Below are 18,970 nucleotides of genomic sequence, written 5' to 3'. Positions count from 1 at the left end.
GTCAGATTTCAATGATTAACATAACTAGAGAAGTTTAACTTCTCAGACAAGAGATACAAACACAGGATAGCTATTGATCACATGTACAGAGCACATCATGTATGACATGTAAATTTGTATAATCTACAGCCGGTTTAATGTGCTTAAACCCAGTTAAATTTCAGAGTCAAAAAAATAAGTCTCAAATCCACCCAGTCGGGTCCTTATTGAAGGCAGTGCTGGAATCCAGATGCTTAAAGACATAACAAAATGGCTTGAGATGATGGAATTGTTAGCAGTAGGACAGAAATAAATAAAGATGGGTCTTAAGGCCACATGATTTAGTGCTGAGTCAACCACTCAGGCCTGATCCTGCATTAGGATATGAACCCATATCCTCTTTGAAGTGTGTAACCTATGGCAGGATGGATCCCTAAAACAAGCTCAGATGCCCATTCCAGCTATTATTCTCACCTCTGTCTCATCTACAATATATACTTCGCTGCCTTGCCATGAGATAAAATACCCAGTTTGATACCCAATTTGCAAATATTATCCTGTCTCTGACCCCAAAATTCATCGAAAACTTTGAAAACTATAAGCAGCATAATTGTCTTGTGCCACTTTCCTTCCTGTTATTCCCAGACCTCTCGAGCTGTTAATTTTTGACATTTTTAGAATGTTCTAGATTATCAGTGTATGAACTGATACTCTGACTCCTAACAGCCAGGGGCGGCGACTTATATGGGCCCGTGGTGTCCGGACTTCAGCAATATTCAGGGCCCAAGGGCCCAGCTCCACCAATGTTTGGGGCTGGGTCTCTCCCCCGGCCCTACCTGCCACCCCCGCACACCTCTCCCGAGTGTCCCTCGGCCCCCACTTGCTTCCCCCAGTGAGGCTACAGTGAGGGGCAGCAGCAGGGGAGGAGGTAAATATGTGATGGTAGCCCCCCTCCCCACCAGCACCCACCACAGGGAAGGCGAGGGGGCTTCCTGGACCTGAGAGGGGCCCTAGGAGCATGTGCAGTGACAGTGGTGCGAGGTGAGTGTGCTGCCGGGGGAGAATGGGGGGCCCTTTCCCCGGAGCTCGCTGCTGTCGGCGGGGAAAGGGCTGGGGGGAGTCCTCCTCTCTGGCCCCAGGCCCGGGGCAACCTGCTTGCACCCCAAACTCCTCATCCCCAGCCCTGCCCCACCCCAGAGCCCGCTCCCCCTGCACTCCAACCCTCTGCCATACCCCTGAGCCTCTCCCAAACCCCTCAGCCCCAGCCCCAGCCAGAACCCTCATCCCCTGACACCCTAACACTCTGCCTCAGCCCTGAGCCTCCTCCTGCATCGTGAACCCCTCATCACCAGCCCCACCCCAGAGCCCTCACATTTTTAAATTATTTTTTTAAATATATATCGGCTTACAAAGCAGGTGTTGGGGGGCAGGACTTGGACCTGTTCTGGGGACCACCAAAAATTATACAAACCTGCCCGCCCCTGCTAATAGCTGAATGTAGTCACTTTTTGCTTAGCAGCTCTGAGACAGTTTACATATAAACTTAATTCCCAAGAGGATATTCTACCTTATTATCTCTCTTCCCCTTGACCAAACTGAGAGATTTAAGGATGTAGGTGACGGTGAGTAGGGCTGGCTGGAAAATAAGAATTCCATTCTGAAGTTTCAACATTTATTTTTGTTCTGCAACAGGACAAAACTGAGACCTTTCAGGTTTTTTTTTTAAAGTAGAACAGAACAGCCAATAGCCAGGTGGTTAGGGTACTCATCTGTGATGTAGAAACTATAGGTTCAAGTCCCTGCCCTGATTCGGAGCAAGGATTTGAACATAAGTTTCCCACATCCCTGCTGAGTGCCTAACCACTGGCTATTCTGGGTGCTCTCTCATTTTCACCAGAAATCCCATTCTGGACCTGAGAAACATTCTGGGCAAAAGCTTGGTTGAAGCCAATACGTTTCCGAAAAGGTTCCGCTTCAATGAATCTTTTCTGTTGAAAAATTTCTGAGCAGCTCCAGTAGTAAGTTTGAATCTGGAGTAAAAAAAAAAAAATTTTTTTTTTTTAATATTTAGCCTGAAAAAGATATATTTAAGGGAATTAGGTATATTTCTTAGTCTCAGTTTTCTTGTATTGTCAGTGATGGTAGTAGGTTTGCAGTAGCACCTAGAGGCCACAACAGTATCATGACACCACACTACTCGGTGTTGCGCGCGCGCACACAACAAAAAGATAGTCCCTGTCCCAAAGACTTCACAGTCTCAGTAACAGATTATTTGTAACAAGTAGTGGTCCTCCTAAACACATGACTTTATTATTTTAACATTGTCTTTTGATATCTTAAAATGTATAAATGAAGTTGAGAAGATTCAATAGCCCTCCCCCAAAAAAACCCCTCTGGGCCTAGCATTTTTCTCCTGGCCTCACCTGGCCCAGAGCAAGGTCTCCAGGTGTGGTGTTGGGAATCCCAATTAATGAACATCCCTGCACTCATCCTGTTTAGAAAGGTCTAGTAGACTGCTGGGACAGAGTTTATAAGATCTCAGATCTTTATGCTTCTAAGATCTATTCCACAACAAGTTCTGTACATATGGAATAGCATTTAAAATGCTTCCTACAGGTCCAATTCTGTAAACATTATTGAGATAGTGCATACTTACATCTGCATGGTAGTATCTGTAAGATTGGATACTTGCTCAGACGCAGAATAGTGCCCCAGGAAGCACTTCTAAAGATCATTGTGAATCTGGCAGTTCTGAGCTCAGAGAGATCTGCCACTTTGACCTGCTGGAGTAACATAATAAACATGAGGTATAGAGCTATTCTCGATTTGTCTGTGAAGTTCACTTCATTCTGCTCCCATTGACTGTAGATGATCATCACATTAACCAGTAAGGAGTTAACAGCCTATGCCAAAGCAGGTGCAGTAGCAGAAGAAGTCCTGTCATCAGTGCGAACTGTTGTAGCCTTTGGAGGACAAGAGAAGGAAATCAACAGGTCTGACTCTCTCAATAGTTAATGACTTTTTTAATTTATGACTTTGTCTGCAGCCACAATGACTAACATATATGTTTGTCTTTTTAACAGATATACAAGTAAACTAGGAGAAGCGAAAAACCTTGGTATAAAAAAGGCTATTGCTTCTAAACTGTCTGTTGGTTTTTTGTATCTAATTATAAATGGATGCTACGGGCTTGGGTTTTGGTATGGAACTACCTTAATTCTTGATGAGAATACTGGCTATTCCATTGGGACTGTCCTAGCTGTAAGTGTCATATTTTAACGTCTGTGTCTTTCTACTAACTAACTTCATTGTGAAGGTGATGCTGAGTCTATATGTTGGCTATAAGCAGGGACAAGAAATATCATATGTATGGAGAATCCACAACTGTTCAGGAGCTGGGTTCTTTCTTTAACTTCCTGCAGAGTTAGATGTGTTCTGTAAAATATAAGTTAAAATTAAGTTCCTTGCCCTTTTGGTTGTGAAGTTGTGTTTGGATACCGGGATAATGGGCACTAATATAAGAATTTAGATAGGTAGAAGAGAATCTTCACAACATAACTGGTTTGCTGTTGTCTTTTTAATGTAACAACAAAGCAGATGTAAAATTTTCCCCCATTCTTCTCAGTGAAGTGTTCACTCTGAGGTCAAATAAAGATGACTTAAATCTACCTGGTTTTGCACTTCACAGTCATAGCTGTTTCAGCTAACATGCTTATCTAATAGAATGAGGCAAATAGTGATTTCTTTCATGGTATTAGTTTGAATTTATATAAAAATTTGTCTCTGCCATATTTGCATCTCTTCTGTGTTTGTTTTCAATGAACATTCATGCAGTTTGCTTTACCAGCACAAATGTGCATAGAAGATGAATGTTAAATTTACTTTCCAGAAGCATTCACACTAGACACAAGGATTATAATAATTGCAGTCAGAGATCAGAAACAATACCATGCGACAATATGACCAGTCACAACCAAATAGCAGTAAATGAAGTTAATTGAAAATGTAATCGGACAATTTAAAATAACTAACAAATTAGAGAAAATCATAATCTGTTTATGGATATTCCACAAACAGAAGAGGAGGTGAAATTTGCCTAATAGATTCTTCCTCACAAATTATGTGATCAACTATTAGGTAGGGTGGCTGTATATACTCCTCACATCTTGTGTTTCTATTCATTTGAAAGATATTCTATAGACTAAAGTTGAAAGTTTGACTATGTGGAGTTTTTAATTGTTTGGGAAATTGAAACTTTATTTTCTGATTGCCTTAAAACTCAGAGTAATAGTGAGGTTTATGGTGTAGTCAGCTAAAGATATGTTGGACTTTCGCAGTGTGGTTTGCGGGTTTTCTGAGTTTTCTGTAAAACATGATCTAGCAGAGGTAAAGGCCATTCACTTTCATAAACCAGTAAATATTTTTGAATGACCTTTTTGTATTTTTAATAATATTTGGTGTTAAAATATACTACAAAAGAGACAAGTAGAATAGAAAACAAAAATAGTCCTTTTCTTTCTGTCATGTAGAAATTCCATAGAATTTTGCCAAAAATCCTTCTCAGTTTCTATTGTTCAGACTATAAGGTATTGTGCTGGCATTCCAAGGTTTAAACTTAATTCTTTTGATACTTAGGAATATCTTGTGAATGACATACCAATGCTGGGGCTGATCCTGCGGTCTTTTCTGAGGCATAGCTCCAATGGTCATAAGTGGGAGTGTTGCCTAAATCAAGACTGTAGGACCAGCCTTTAATTATTGATTTGTTTTCAGCATGGTTTTCATCATCTTCTTTCTCTAGGTTTTCTTCTGCGTAACTTTTAGTAGTTATTGCCTGGGCACAGCAGCACCACACTTTGAAACTTTCTCTATTGCTAGAGGAGCTGCCTTTAAAGTTTTCAAGATAATTGATCAGGTATGGATCCTTCTACCCTGTCTTCATAAATGAGCTATTATCTTGTATGAGAGCACTAACTATGCCAATAGAAAAATAAGGTAGTAATACAAAAAAGCCATGGTAAATTCCATTGAAAAATAAAGGAGGAAAAAATTAGTGTTTGCCAAATGGAAAAAGACCAAACTGGCTTAGAAAGAAACATGATGTTCAAGCTCTTCAAAGGAAATTACAAATAGAATGCAGTTACCAAAGCAAAGTAACTATGGCAGCCAGCCTTAGCCCTGGTCTACACTAGGACTTTAGGTCGAATTTAGCAGCATTAAATCGATGTAAACCTGCACCCATCCACACGATGAAGCCCTTTATTTCGACTTAAAGGGCTCTTAAAGTTGATTTCCTTACTCCACCCCTGACAATGGCTTAGCACTTAAATCGGCCTTGCTGGGTCGAATTTGGGGTACTGTGGACACAATTTGACGGTATTGGCCTCCGGGAGCTATCCCAGAGTGCTCCATTGTGACTGCCCTGGACAGCACTCTCAACTCAGATGCACGATTGTCTGCCGTTGCTCTGACGCAGGGAGGGGCGACTGACGACATGGCTTACAGGGTTGGCTTACAGGAAGTTAAAATCAACAAAGGGGGTGGCTTTACATCAAGGAGTATTTCAGGCAGGACTTCACGGAGGGTTCCAATAAGAAATGGTGCACCTAAGTTGTTGTTCTTATTGGAACAAGCGGGTTGGTCTGGCCTCTGATTGATACATGGCTAGATTTACCTTGCTGCACCTTCTCTGTGAGTGACTGCAGTGTGACCTAGAGGAATGAGTCCCCTAGAGGAGGGGGGGGGGGGTTGCAAATGAGTACAAAACAAATCTGGTCTATTTCTTGTTTTGATCCACTCCATCTATCTTTTACATCTTTGGCTGGCAGCAGACGGTGCAGAAGGACTGCATGCCATCCACATCTCATGGCTGCTCGGCAGAAGTTGGTACAGTAGGACTGCTAGCCATCCTCATCTCTTGCCTGTCCGGCAGAAGATGGTACAAGAGGACTGCTAGCAATCCGTATTGCCTGCCTGCTCACCATAAGGTGGTTCAGTAGGACTGACTGCAGGACTAAAGAGAATGACCTGATCAGGTCACTCCAAATTTAGTCCCTGCGCCCATGTCTGCCCAGATGCTCCTGATCGACCTCACAGAGGCGACCAGGAGCACCTCGGACATGACGATGACGGCTACCAGTCCTACTGTACCGTCTGCTGCCATAAGGCAATGGGTTGCTGCTGCTGTGTAGCAATGCAGTACCACGTCTGCCAGCACCCAGGAGATATATGGTGACAGTGAGCTGAGCGGGCTCCATGCTTGCCGTGGTATGGCATCTGCACGGGTAACCCAGGAAAAAAGGCACAAAACGATTGTCTGCCCTTTCTTTCACGGAGGGAGGGAGGGAAGGGGGGCCTGACGACATGTACCCAGAACCACCCGCGACAATGTTTTGGCCCCATCAGGCATTGGGATCTCAACCCAGAATTCCAATGGGCAGCAGAGACTGCGGGAACTGTGGGATAGCCACCCACAGTGCAACAATCCGGAAGTCGACGCTTGCCTCGGTACTGTGGAAGCACTCCGCCGAGTTAATGCACTTAATGCACTTAGAGCATTTTCTGTAGGGACACACACACTCGAATATATAAAAACGATTTCTAAAAAAAGACTTCTATAAATTCGACCTAATTTTGTAGTGTAGACATACCTTTGGATTGCAACTACCCAATGCTAAAACAGGTGTGGTGTGGAAGATGTTTTAAACGGTAGAATAAAAATATGAAATATTCAGGCTATAATGATATCTCCCTCCCTCAATTCTGCATTTGTAAATTTTTTGCTTGACTTTTAATTTTTTTCTACTCCCCAGAAACCCACTATAGATAGTTTTTCTTCAGATGGACACAAACTTGATCACATAAAGGGAACACTTGAATTTAATAATGTACAGTTCAGTTATCCTTCAAGACCAGATGTCCAGGTAGGAGAAACACCTATTCTGTGCTGTGTTGTAGTCACAGTGACTACAGCTTGAAATATGGCATATTACTGGTGTATTACACTAAAAGAATTGTCTGCTTTAGAGGATAGGATGGAAGCACAGCAGATTGGAGTCAGGAGGTTGACTTGAGTTCCATGTGTAGAGGAAACATAAAAGAAGGCATGGAAAAGAATGTAAAAAGGGGTTGTTAACCAATATAACATTTGAGCTGAGTGAGGCAAGAAAGGTGTGGCCTCTAAAAAGGACAAGAAGGAGAGATTGGAAGGAGCAAAGTTATGCAGGGTCCTGAAGGTGAGCCTAGGGGCTTGAATGTGAAGCAGGAGGCCAATGGAAGGACTTCAGGAGCGACTGAATGTGGTCAGAACCATGACAGCAGATGACTGTTTGCTGCAGAATGCTGGGCAAATTAGAGTACATGAGGTGTCAGGAAGAGCAGGTTCCAGGGGTTGAGGTATGAGACAAGATCAGAGCCAGAAGTTGCAATGGGAATGAATGGGTTTTGAAAATGTAGCAGGGATAAATCTGGCAGGATTTAGTGACAGAATCTCATTAATTTGAAATTGTTCTACATTTTGTTTTTTTAACTACCGCAAGGTTTTGAAAGGTCTCACTCTGAAAATTGACTGTGGACAAACGGTGTCACTGGTTGGAAGCAGTGGATGTGGTAAGAGCACGATGGTCCAGCTGCTTCAGAGGTTTTATGATCCACAGGAAGGAGTGGTGAGTACAGCCATTCTAGAGCATAGTACTGTTTATATAGGTATTAAAATAGTAATATACAAAGAATTCTAGCTATACAAGTCCTCAAGTCAAAAGGAGACAAGTGGAGCACAAAGTTGGGGTTATTGCAACCAAGTGTAATACAAAAGATTTTGCAGCAATCAGCCGCTGTTCCTCCCGTCTGATGCTGGGAGATTTAACAAACGTCTAACTCTTACAAAGTGAACCTTACAACCCTCAGAGTGGATCACTTGGAAGTTATATAAATCACTGGCAAGCTTTTTAAATACTGTAGTGTTTTCTCTTCTGAGCAGCCTCACCCTTTACATTAGGAATTTGTTGCAGATGCTGGGCTTGGATTTAGAACACCCAAACACACACTTAGCTGGTGTCCTGCATATTTGGTAGCCTACTTGCTTAACAGTGTTGTTTATAGGATTTCCTGTGGAGGGTAGATATTGTCTTGAATTGAAATAAATACAATGTTTAATTATTATTTAGGAGGGACCATCTAAATACCAATCTGTCCTTTGCTGGCAGATCTTTGCCAATGAGTCTGGCCCCAGCTCTCAGTTTGAATCACCTGCTACCTGCTATTCATATCTAGCTCCAGTAGATCTAGCTATGCAAATCTACACTCCTCAGAGGGACCTGGGGGCTCATGGTATTCAATACAGTAAGTGATGAAAGGAGAGAGAGGCTATTGTTTTTTAAGCTTAACTACTTTAGAGGTGTTCACATGCTATGGTGATAGGGGCCATATATGTATCTAAATTGATTGAGGTAACATGACCACATAGGAAGGTGAGGCCACTGATTAGCCATACTTAAGTTACTCCACCCTTGCTGCTCACTCCACAACCTGACCACCTTGTCCTGGCTCTGTGAATTGGGATACCACTTACACAAGCGAGTTTTGGAGAAGTGGGTCAGGGTCCTGATAGGACATTCTCTGGGCTTCGCCTTCGCGCAGCTCTGTCCTCCAGGCCACTACGTAATGGTGATCCCCTTCATGTGTAAAACGGGAAAAAACAGCACTGTAACAAAATACAGCCAAGCACACTCCACCCAGGCTCCAGTGTCACACAGTCCTGTGATATTGCACGTACAAGACCAGTGTTCAGCTCAACGATTGCCTGATGCTTATATCTATCCTCTCCGATTTGCTATCCAGACAAAGAATTTTCATGGGCATTTCTAAGCACAGCTAAAGTTTCAAGTGCCAAACCTTGTGTTACCTCCTCCACCATATGGATTACCTGCATAGGACTGATCATCCCATTTAAGATACATGATGATGGTTCTTTTTCCCTTCTATCCGCCTTGCACCATGCATCATGCAGGCTTTAGGGTGTATGTCAATAAACCGTGATACCATATGCTTGATAATCAGAGATGGCCTCTGCTGGTTTCAAGTTTTCCTCTCCTGCAAAAATGAAAAATATCTCCAGCTAACTCTATGTAAGGGATGGTAGGATTCAGATTGAGGGCCCTTTCCTTTTTCCATTACTTTGGCCCTACTGCAGATGTGGTGCCCAGCAGAGGCAAATCTCTACTTAGTGTATGGAAACGTGAACATATATTTAACTAGGAGGGTGGTGAAGCACTGGAATGGGTTACCTAGGGAGGTGGTGGAATCTCCATCCTTAGAGGTTTTTAAGGTCCGGCTTGACAAAGCCCTGGCTGGGATGATTTAGTTGGGGTTAGTCCTGCTTTGAGCCGGTTGTTGGACTAGATGACCTCCTGGGGTCTCTTCCAACCCTAATCTTCTATGATTCTATGATCTGGCCAAGGACTATTTCTTCACTGAAACAAAAATAAATCCTCACTTTTCTCATGAATCCTAAATCTACCCTGCCAAACTGAATGGGAACATTTTGTCCTAAACGTTTGTAGGTTTAGAAATATTCAAGAACAGGAGTGTCTTTTTGATCTGTCTTTGTACAGCGCCTAGCACAATGAGGTTATGGTCCATGACTAGGGCTTCTAGGTGCTACAGTAATACAATATAATAAGAAAAATAATAATATACAACCTCAAGCTCTCATAGTCTTTTTTTCTTTAGATCACAGTGGATGGACATGACATAAAGTCCCTTAATCTGAGACATTACCGAGAATTCATTGGCGTGGTCAGTCAGGAACCTGTTCTGTTTGGGACAACAATTAGAAACAATATAAGATATGGTCGAGAGGATGTAACTGATGAAGAAATTGAGAATGCAGCAAAAGAAGCAAATGCTTATGATTTTATCATGGAGTTTCCTGATGTAAGTATGGTACTGAAAATAGCCGGCATTCTTACAAATGAACTGAAATAAAGTGAGATGTTGAGATATCAGCATAAAAGAAATCATTTTTCATGTGTGTGTGTGACAGAAGAAATTTGCAGCAATTGCAATGTTTCTCTAAATTCTCTGAAACAGACACCTAAGGAAATGGAAATATATTGGGGCTGGGGTCAGGGGAGGGATAACTGTGAATCCAAAAGCTGGAAGCATGGATGACTCTGATATAAATGTATCTTAAAAGTAAGAACTATAGTTGTCTTTTCTTCAATCTCAGCCCCAAGTTGAGGGATGACTGCCCCTCTGCAAAATCACAGAATATGGGTAACCAAAACTCAGCAACAGCTGATAAATGTAAGCAGAGAAACATTGATTTTTACAGCCACCTTGTGGCTAAGAGTGGAAATTGCAGTATCATTCAGAATTTGTATTTTCAGGCATATAATGTGGTGATCAGGGTAGTGCTTATGGCACAAAGGCCCCAGTTCAACAAGGCACTTGAGCATGTGCATGACTTTCAGGCATGTGAGTATCTTCATTGTCAGTAGAACTACTACGTGCTTCAAGTTATGCAAGTGCTTCGGTACCTGGCTGAATCAGGGCAGCAGATCTGACATGTAATTTTGTTGAGAGGTGCTGCGGCTGAGTGGATAAGATTTGGGTATTTCACATCAGAAACCTGTGTTCCAGTACCAGATCTAGCAGATACTCCCTTGGGCTGTCCCTCTGGTCCTTAGTACCCCCCTCTGAAAAAATTCCATGACCACCTGCTTGTGGGAACATTTTTGCTACTGAAAGTGACTTTGGGTAGATTTCATTTCAGATGGGACTGGTGTCCTGCACTTGGTGGATCAGACATTATAACCTTAGCTTTCATTTCACTAGGGTGCTCCCCCGCCCCCCCATAATACATAATTATCTTGCTTTCACTGTGGGCCTGATCCAAAGTTCATTGAAATAAATGGGGTGGAGGGGGCTCTTTCCATTGACTTCAATGGAGTGTGGATCAAGCTCTATTTAGCGGTTGTTTGTACTGCAAAACTGATGGTGTCTCTGCTGTTTTCTCAGAAATTTAATACCCTTGTAGGAGAAAGAGGAGCACAGATGAGTGGTGGCCAGAAGCAGAGAATAGCCATAGCTCGAGCTTTGGTGCGCAACCCTAAAATTCTCTTGTTAGATGAGGCCACATCTGCCCTGGATACAGAAAGTGAGTCAGTAGTCCAAGCTGCACTGGAAAAGGTAAATGCTGGGTTATTGACACAATGTCTAGTTCCATCTTCTTGAATCAAGTATATTTTTGTTCAAAGCAAGGAATAGATTAACAAGATTATTATTGTACTGCAATGACAGGGATGATTTACTCAATTACTGCCAAATGCTGCCCAAATGCTACCCAACAATGCTGTAACCCCACTGAGAACAACAGTAACCACATGGTAATTCTCACCATGGCCCAATCCTGCAGTGAGGCTCTGTATGGATGAGCCCTCATTGCAAGACTGGGGTCTAAATCACTAAGATATAATGGATGTGTGGTTATGAGGCTCAAAAGTTGCCATGATGCACACGCAAACCCATTGGCTACCATCAGATTGTAAATAGGGTGCAAATCATTGAGGGCAACGTCTGTCCTTTGGCAAATAATTTGTCACCATTAGAGCTTTTAGAATAAACATCTTGTCCGTTTCTTGAAAATCAATTTCAAATACGCAAACATCTGAATTGGTAGAATAGATATTTCTGTACTTTCAGATCATCAGCACGATGCTAACAAAAATGCCAAATGGGCTATTAAGAAGTGCTACGGTAATGTTAATCTTTTGAGTGTGTAAATATTGATACCTTCTAGTTAATGCTTTTCATAGAGATGTGCACTGCCGAAGAAGTGTGCATTGATTATTATTCCACTGCATGTCACTCATGGCTACTACCCCCAAAAAACAGATCCTCAGCCCTGACAAATGATTTGTCTACATGGCACTGGCAAAGTCCACCAAAGAGGTGTGATTTGTGAAGCAAGGTAAAGTGTTGTGCTCTAATTGCCCTTTAAAAAGTACCTAGTTCATGTTAACATAGTCCTGTTTCAAATGGGACTACATCAATCTGAACCAGGTACCTTTTAGGGTATGTCTACATGGCAGTTAAAACACATGGGAGTGGGCCCGTGTCCACAGACTTGGGCTCTTGGGGCTTAGGATGTAAAACTGAGGGTAGACATTTGGGCTTGGACTGGATCCTGAACTCTGGGACCTCCCCCCTAATGGATGGGTGGGTTCCAACCTGAACATTTACACTACAATTTTGTAGACCCCAGACTGAGTGCCATGAGTTTGAGTCAGCTGACCCAGGCCAGCCTCAGGTGAGATATTGCAGAGTAGACGTATCCTGGGTGTCTTTATGCCAATCTGGCAGCAAAGAAGGCACTTACAGAAGCCTCAAGAAGACAGTTGAGAACTCCCCCAGTTCAGGAAAACTCCTGGGAGGTGTCAGACTAGCATAACCAACTTCATGCTACCTGGACCTCTACATAGAGGCATGCTGGGGCACGACCAGAGCACAGGTTGCTCCATCTGCTCCTCTGCAAGGAATCAGTCACTATGAGAGGGTTGCACATGGCATAACCTAGAGCAGCTCAGAATTTAGCTTTCTAATTTTGAATAGAATCATTAAAGACGGAGAGAGTCTAGAAAAGCAGGAGAAGCAAAACAATCTTTCTGATTTTGTTTATTGTGGATGCCAGCAAGCAGGTCTCCTGTAGCCCAGCAGAGAAGGAACCAGGGCGTGCAAGGTTATAGTTGTCGGTTATGGAAAAACTCATGGATTGTCAGGATGTTTAGCAAACGAAATCGATGGGAGTAACTACAGTCTCAATATGAGCAATTAGAGTAAATTACACTAAATCTCCAAGCCACAGGGGGCACAAATTACAATTTGGTTGTTTGTTTACAGGCCAGCAAAGGTCGAACCACTCTTGTAATAGCTCATCGGCTTTCCACCATTCGGACTGCAAATGTAATAGTGGTCGTAGCGGGTGGTGCTGTGGCTGAAGTAGGAACACATACAGAGCTGATGGAGAAAAGAGGGTTATATTATTCACTTGCAACAGCACAGGTACGTTGAATTCACAATTTTAGATATAAAAGCTAGAAATGAGACTCTAGATGTGTCTTTTGTTCGCTTAAGTCTCTTGGGTACCTTACAAAGATACTGAGGGTTTTTCTGTGAAAGTCCTTGTTTGTGATACATCCACTTCATTTATTTAAAAGACAGTGTAATAAGCAGGTCACGCATATACTAATACATGCGTTAAGTTCTTTACTTTGCCAAGAAGTTAGAGCACAGTGGTAACTAAAAGCCAAATCACCGCCTTCTGCAAAAAACCAAGATTGTTCTGTTCGTACATGTCACTGGGGTTTGCTCCTCCTCCCCCCATGCCTCCCCAAACCCACAGATACTGAAATCAGGCCCCCTTCCCCACCCTCCAGCTTCCTTGTAGCACAGCTCCTTTGGCAACTGCTCTGTGTGGAATCCCAACTAAAGGGGTGGATGGAAGCTTTCACAGCACAAAGGTGGTTCCAAAGAAAAGGTAAGAGTCTAGTCTGTAATTCTGTTTCCTAATTTCGATGTTGGATCCACACTATACACAGAATCTGTCAGAATCCAGATGCCCCCTAACTTCGCTAGACAACCAGGTGCTTGTACAATTACAGTTGTAGTGCAGGTGTGTATATACACCATTTTCAGCATTTCTCCCCCTAGCAACAGTGCCACCCCTTCAATGGTAGAAATGGTGCTAGCATACCGTAGGCAGAGTACAGGCATCTTTACTGCCGTGTTATCTAAGCAGGGTTAGAATAGTGGCTGATCTACGGGGTGCTGTCACCATTGCTAGCCCAACTGTGAGAGAGGTGCTAGTAGTTTTGTTTAATGGAGACAAGGCCTGGCCTGGCACTAAGGCTGTGACAGTGGAACAATTTTAAAGCAGTGGTTTTCATACCATTCGTGTTACCATGGTTTTAAAACCACTCCTGTTAACAACACAGTTTAAGAATGGCCAGTAGATATAACTAGGCTGTTTTTAAGCCATATTTTAGAAAACTCTTGAATATACTTTGAAAATTGTTTGTTTTTAAAACACAGTTTCAAGACGAGTATGGCCTGCTCTGACCCTGGAAATAGTGTTTGAAACCATGTTAGTAGGAAACTTTCTTATATGCTATACTTTAGAACTGTTGTGCTGTCATGGATTCTTTCGTCTGTGCGATTCAGAATCGGCCCACTTAGATACTCTGGGGTAGTGGGAGGATAAACTAGAAGGAAACTCAGAAGAAATTTGTTTCAAAATACTAGGGATGAAATCCTCCCTCTCTCAGAGTCGATAAGAGTTTTGCCACTGACTTCAACGAGGCCAGGATTACGGCCTAAAATGGGAAAATAAACATGTATTCTCATGAGTTTTGCAAATCGTTTAAAAAACAGAATTAAAACAATAAGTCAAAGTATTTTTGAATGTATTGTTTGCTTACAACCTTTTGGGCCCACTTCTGAAAGGTACTGAGCAACCTCATTTCTCATGGAAGTCAGTGGAAGCTCACAGGAATAACTGCACAGGATTAGGCTCTTTGGAAGAAAGTGATCATGGCTTCCTTAATGCTTGGCACGAAATCTTAGCTTTTTATGTAAATGTGTAGAGAACACAGAAGATGCCTGTAGCTGGATTTCAGGACATGAGGCATGAGAATCCAATAACTAGGGGAAATGCTCTTATGTTTCTGCCAAATAAGGGTATAAGTAGCAAATTTAGTCAGAGGACTAAATCCAAAATAGCAGTCAGGGTCTCACAGAACCGACATGACACTGCAAATGGAAGTGGAGTCTATCTAATGCAACTACACTGACCTTTTGGATATATTTGTGACTGAATTTATGTTGTGTTAAAGTCTATTAAAACAGAAGACCATGAAGAATCAACAGAAACTATTACCTTAAAAGATCAGGAAGAAGTATTCCCCATCAATGGGTTGATTTCCAAAAGAGCAAGCATAAAACATGTTCCACAAAAAGAGGCTGAAGAAGAAGCCGCACCTGAAGAGGTAATGGTTTACTGTCGCTTAGTCGAGGTTTTTTGGTTTTGGTTGGTTGATTTGTGGGTCTTTGTTTTAATCCTAGAAAGATTCAGCAGCTCAGTGGTAAACCTTTACAGTTCTTCCAGAGAGATCAGAATATTTCTGAAAGGGGGTGTATATCAAAGATTATTTCAGTGGGAGTCAAGAGGACCGTGTCCTGTTCTTAAAATTGTATCACTGATTCAATGTGCGACTTTCAGCAAATCACTTCACTTCTGAGTGTGTCGTTTCCTCATCTATAAAATATGGGTAATACATAACCTCCTTTGTAGAGCTTCTTCGAGATCTTTAAGTGAAAGGTGCTACTGAATGTAAGTACAAAGCGTAATTATCCATGTAAAGTTTGCTGTTAAGAATATTCCAGAGTGTTTTTAGAATGGATTTGGGCCAGTCTTGTCATCTGTAGTCGTTCCATTTACCTGCCTTGTTCTCTACTAGTCCAAGGTTCTTAAACTCAGCTCTTCCTGTAGGCATCATAATGCAGCTCAGCTCTCTTAAAAATGTAAAATTGAATTGTATTTGACAAAAATAAAAGTTCTGATTTTAATCTGTTTTTCTTTTCCAGGCACACCTTCCCAAAGTTTCTTTCCTCAAGATTTTTAGATTAAACAAGCCCGAGTGGCCTTTCATTGCACTGGGGACACTAGCTGCTGTTATTAGTGGAGCATGTCACCCTATCTTTTCCATCATATTTGCTAAAATTGTAACAGTAAGTGGAGTACTGACTTTTCCACAATGTAATTGTAGAAGGATGCTAGTTAAGTTGACCTGATTGGTATCGTTGGCCCTATGTACACTTCAGTGAAACCAGGGTAGTTAGAATAATTTTTATACATAGTTCTTCATAAAAATATGCTAGCATATTTTCACCACTGTTTCTTGGGTCACTGAGCACCCAACATAAGCTGATTATAAACATGGTTTGTAAAACAATTCAGAACATAGGAAAACCATGTTTGTATCTTTCTATTTAAAAATTATTCTGGCTAACATAGTTTCTCTGTAGTATAATAATCCTTAGTATTCATAGTTCACTTTTTCCCATTCACAAAGCACTTTATGAACATTAATGAATGAGTCCTCACAACATGTCTGGGAAGGAAGGAAGGAAGGATTATCCCCGTTTTACACAAACTGAGGCAGAGAGATGTGAGTTGTCTGTCCACAGCCACGGAGGATGTGATGGTTGGAGCATGTTGTAGAACCAAGACGTTCCCATTCCTATAGTTTAATCATAGAATCATAAAATATTAGGGTTGGAAGAGACCTCAGGAGGTCATCTAGTCCAACCCCCTGCTCAAAGCAGAACCGATCCCCAACTAAATCATCCCAGCCAGGGCTAATCGCTGGCTCACGCCTTCTTTTCCTCTCTCTAATGTGGATGGGGGTGGTCTTTCTGCACTGAATAGAGTAAAGTAGGGCCTCTTGTAGCGCTCCCATTCCTGAAAGATTATGCCTATTGGAGTATTATCAAGAAAAAAGGTTTCCAGATGGCATCAGAGGGCTAACTTCTATTAGGAAGTTACTGACCAGCCAGTTGCTAACAAGACTGCTTTTTTTTATTCCTTCAAATTTTGACTTCAGTGCTGTGTCAGCATTCCAAAGCCAGGGAATGGGCACAATAATTACTGCAGTCTCTGACACCAGTGCCTAGAGGTCTGAACAAAGGTAATTCTCTGTAGCCAGACAGCGGAGTTACAGCACCATGACTATCAGGAGGGGAGCCAGTGTGAGGAAGAAAAGTCAGTGTGAAATTTGAAAATTTAACGCTTAGTCCTCGTTAACTTTAACGTTCAAATATTCATTCATATAAATGCTCTCCTCGCTTCTTCCCCAAGTATGTAAGAAACTCCATTCTAGACTATATAGTGTTATACAGCATCTATTAATAGGCTGGCTGACAAAACATCTGGATGTTTTTCCTTCTATTTTTGCAGATTTTTTCAATAAAAGATGATCCAGAGAGGATCCAGCATGAAGCTAACATTTTCTCCATCACATTTGCTGTTATAGGTGGTGTTTGCTTTATCGCTTGGTTTTTGCAGGTAAACTCTCATAATCAATAAAACAATTGGTCGGAACAGCAGTTTGCATTCTAGTAACTGCTTTAATCAGCTATTGATTTAAAGTTGGCAGCTGAGGGATCATGGCATGATGGGATGGGGGAATGTCTGTCTGGTTCTGCAGCTGTATTGTTCAGCTCTTGTTGGTTTTTTTTAATTTTATATTCACATCTCACCATTGTGCGCTATGCTTGTAATAAATGACTGTACTTGATTATAAATAGCATCAGACTGCCATTTAAATTACAAGTAGTAAAAATCAAAGATCTGAGGCCCTGCTGTTCTTTTTTTCTTGCAGGGATTCCTTTACGGGAGGTCAGGAGAAATCCTAACAATGAGATTAAGGCATATGGCATTTAAAGCCATGCTGCGGCAGGTTAGTGTTAAAGTTTTTCTTATAACTACACCATTTTTTCACTTGCCTCTCCTATAATAAATTGCGACTGGATTAATCCACCCTCTTTCCTCATACACAGCACAATTTTACTGCACCACCTTTCACATGAAGATTTAGGTGTTAATTATGTGTATGCTTACTCTATCCAAAGTAGGAGAAGAACTATGCTAATTGTAACCATGATTAACCACTATTATTGCAAATTTCCTTTACCACTCTGAACAGAGATTTGTTTGACTGGAAATCGTGTTAGAACTTCATTATGAAAGTATGCTACGTGCTACCAAGCTAAGACCCCATTTACAGATTAAAAACAACTAAACCAAAAACAGTCATTAAATTTGGTTGAAGTTCAAGCTTGTTCTAACAACGGGGATAGGGTTTTGAATCCCATTATAACATGATTCAGTCCCATCCATGCAGTCTGGGCTATACCATGTAAGAACAGAGTTGCGTGGCAACCAAGTTTAACTGCAGTTGTTAGAGTGTGTGTGTGTGTGTGTGTGTGAGAGAGAGAGAGACACCTGAGGTTACCACCTACTTCGTTTTAAACCAGATGGTTTTTGTGAATGACCAAATTATATTCCTGCTGAACCTGGTTTTCTTTGGTCTGCTGACAGATGTGCACCATGTTTATTTATGTCAAGCACATGCTTGTCTTCTTTGACCAGTGGCACTGAGCAATCAGGAGGCCCCTGGTGTGAATTTTAATCTTCCTGACAGTAGCACCTGAAGTAAGATGCTCAGTGCCTGATGCTGGCCTAAGTTAGTGCATTCAAGGAGAGATGTGTTGAGAACCACAAAGAAAAGGAATCAGGTTTCAGAGTGGCAGCCATGTTAGTCTGTATCAGCAAAAAGAACGAGGAGTCCTTGTGGCACCTTAGAGACAAACAAATTTATTTGAGCATAAGCTTTCGTGGGCTAAAACCCACTTCATCGGATGCATGCAGTGGAAAATACAGTAGGAAGATATAAAAAGAACTTCACCTCAGCTGAGAAGAATATCTACTGGCTGCCAGTTAACTGCTTGTCTGCCTGCACTGCAGAAAGAATTATTGCTCCTTATTGCTCTGCCTACCTGACACTCACTCAGAAGTCCTAACTAGGCAATTTAGAGGCAAAAAGAGCAGCAACACTTTCTTGAGCAGTGTCCTGGAGTCCCTGCATCTTGAAGAGATACCAGGAAGGAGAGAATAAAGAGTCCTCCCAGCATCCTAGATTTGCTGCTTCTGAAGTCCAGGGCACAGAAATAAAACATCATCCCCACAGGGAGGAGCAGAAAATCCCTGCTCATACTAACGCGGGCAGTGTTCATGGCTTACTCCAGGAGGAATGGTTTTATGGGTGGAGCTAGGAACTTTTTTTTTTCCCCCTGGAGTCGGGGGAAGGTTTGACTGACTGAAAGATGGCAAACTCTCTGGGTTGTCCATAATATGTGGGTTTTTTGGGCTATC

The 18,970-nt window shown here is 42.0% G+C and overlaps 1 protein-coding gene across 4 annotated transcripts in view; it reads left to right on the top strand.

The window, feature by feature from the left end:
- The window catches only part of ABCB5 (ATP binding cassette subfamily B member 5), a 70,636-nt gene that overhangs the window by 24,456 nt on the left and 27,210 nt on the right, over window positions 1-18,970 (top strand). For all 4 annotated transcript variants that reach the window (XM_074945805.1, XM_074945804.1, XM_074945802.1 and 1 more), the window contains 12 exons: window positions 2,848-2,972; window positions 3,063-3,240; window positions 4,781-4,894; window positions 6,792-6,902; window positions 7,518-7,643; window positions 9,709-9,912; window positions 10,999-11,169; window positions 12,880-13,041; window positions 14,871-15,023; window positions 15,622-15,765; window positions 16,994-17,101; window positions 17,418-17,495. In XM_074945805.1, coding sequence (XP_074801906.1) covers window positions 2,848-2,972; window positions 3,063-3,240; window positions 4,781-4,894; window positions 6,792-6,902; window positions 7,518-7,643; window positions 9,709-9,912; window positions 10,999-11,169; window positions 12,880-13,041; window positions 14,871-15,023; window positions 15,622-15,765; window positions 16,994-17,101; window positions 17,418-17,495 — 1,674 coding nt within the window. The remainder of the gene's footprint in view (window positions 1-2,847; window positions 2,973-3,062; window positions 3,241-4,780; window positions 4,895-6,791; window positions 6,903-7,517; window positions 7,644-9,708; window positions 9,913-10,998; window positions 11,170-12,879; window positions 13,042-14,870; window positions 15,024-15,621; window positions 15,766-16,993; window positions 17,102-17,417; window positions 17,496-18,970) is intronic.

This window comes from Natator depressus, chromosome 2, assembly GCF_965152275.1.
Source record: "Natator depressus isolate rNatDep1 chromosome 2, rNatDep2.hap1, whole genome shotgun sequence".
In the NCBI taxonomy this organism is placed as follows: domain Eukaryota; kingdom Metazoa; phylum Chordata; order Testudines; family Cheloniidae; genus Natator; species Natator depressus.
The sequence above is the reverse complement of the archived record's forward strand: the minus strand, read 5'-3'. Positions and strand labels throughout refer to the sequence as shown.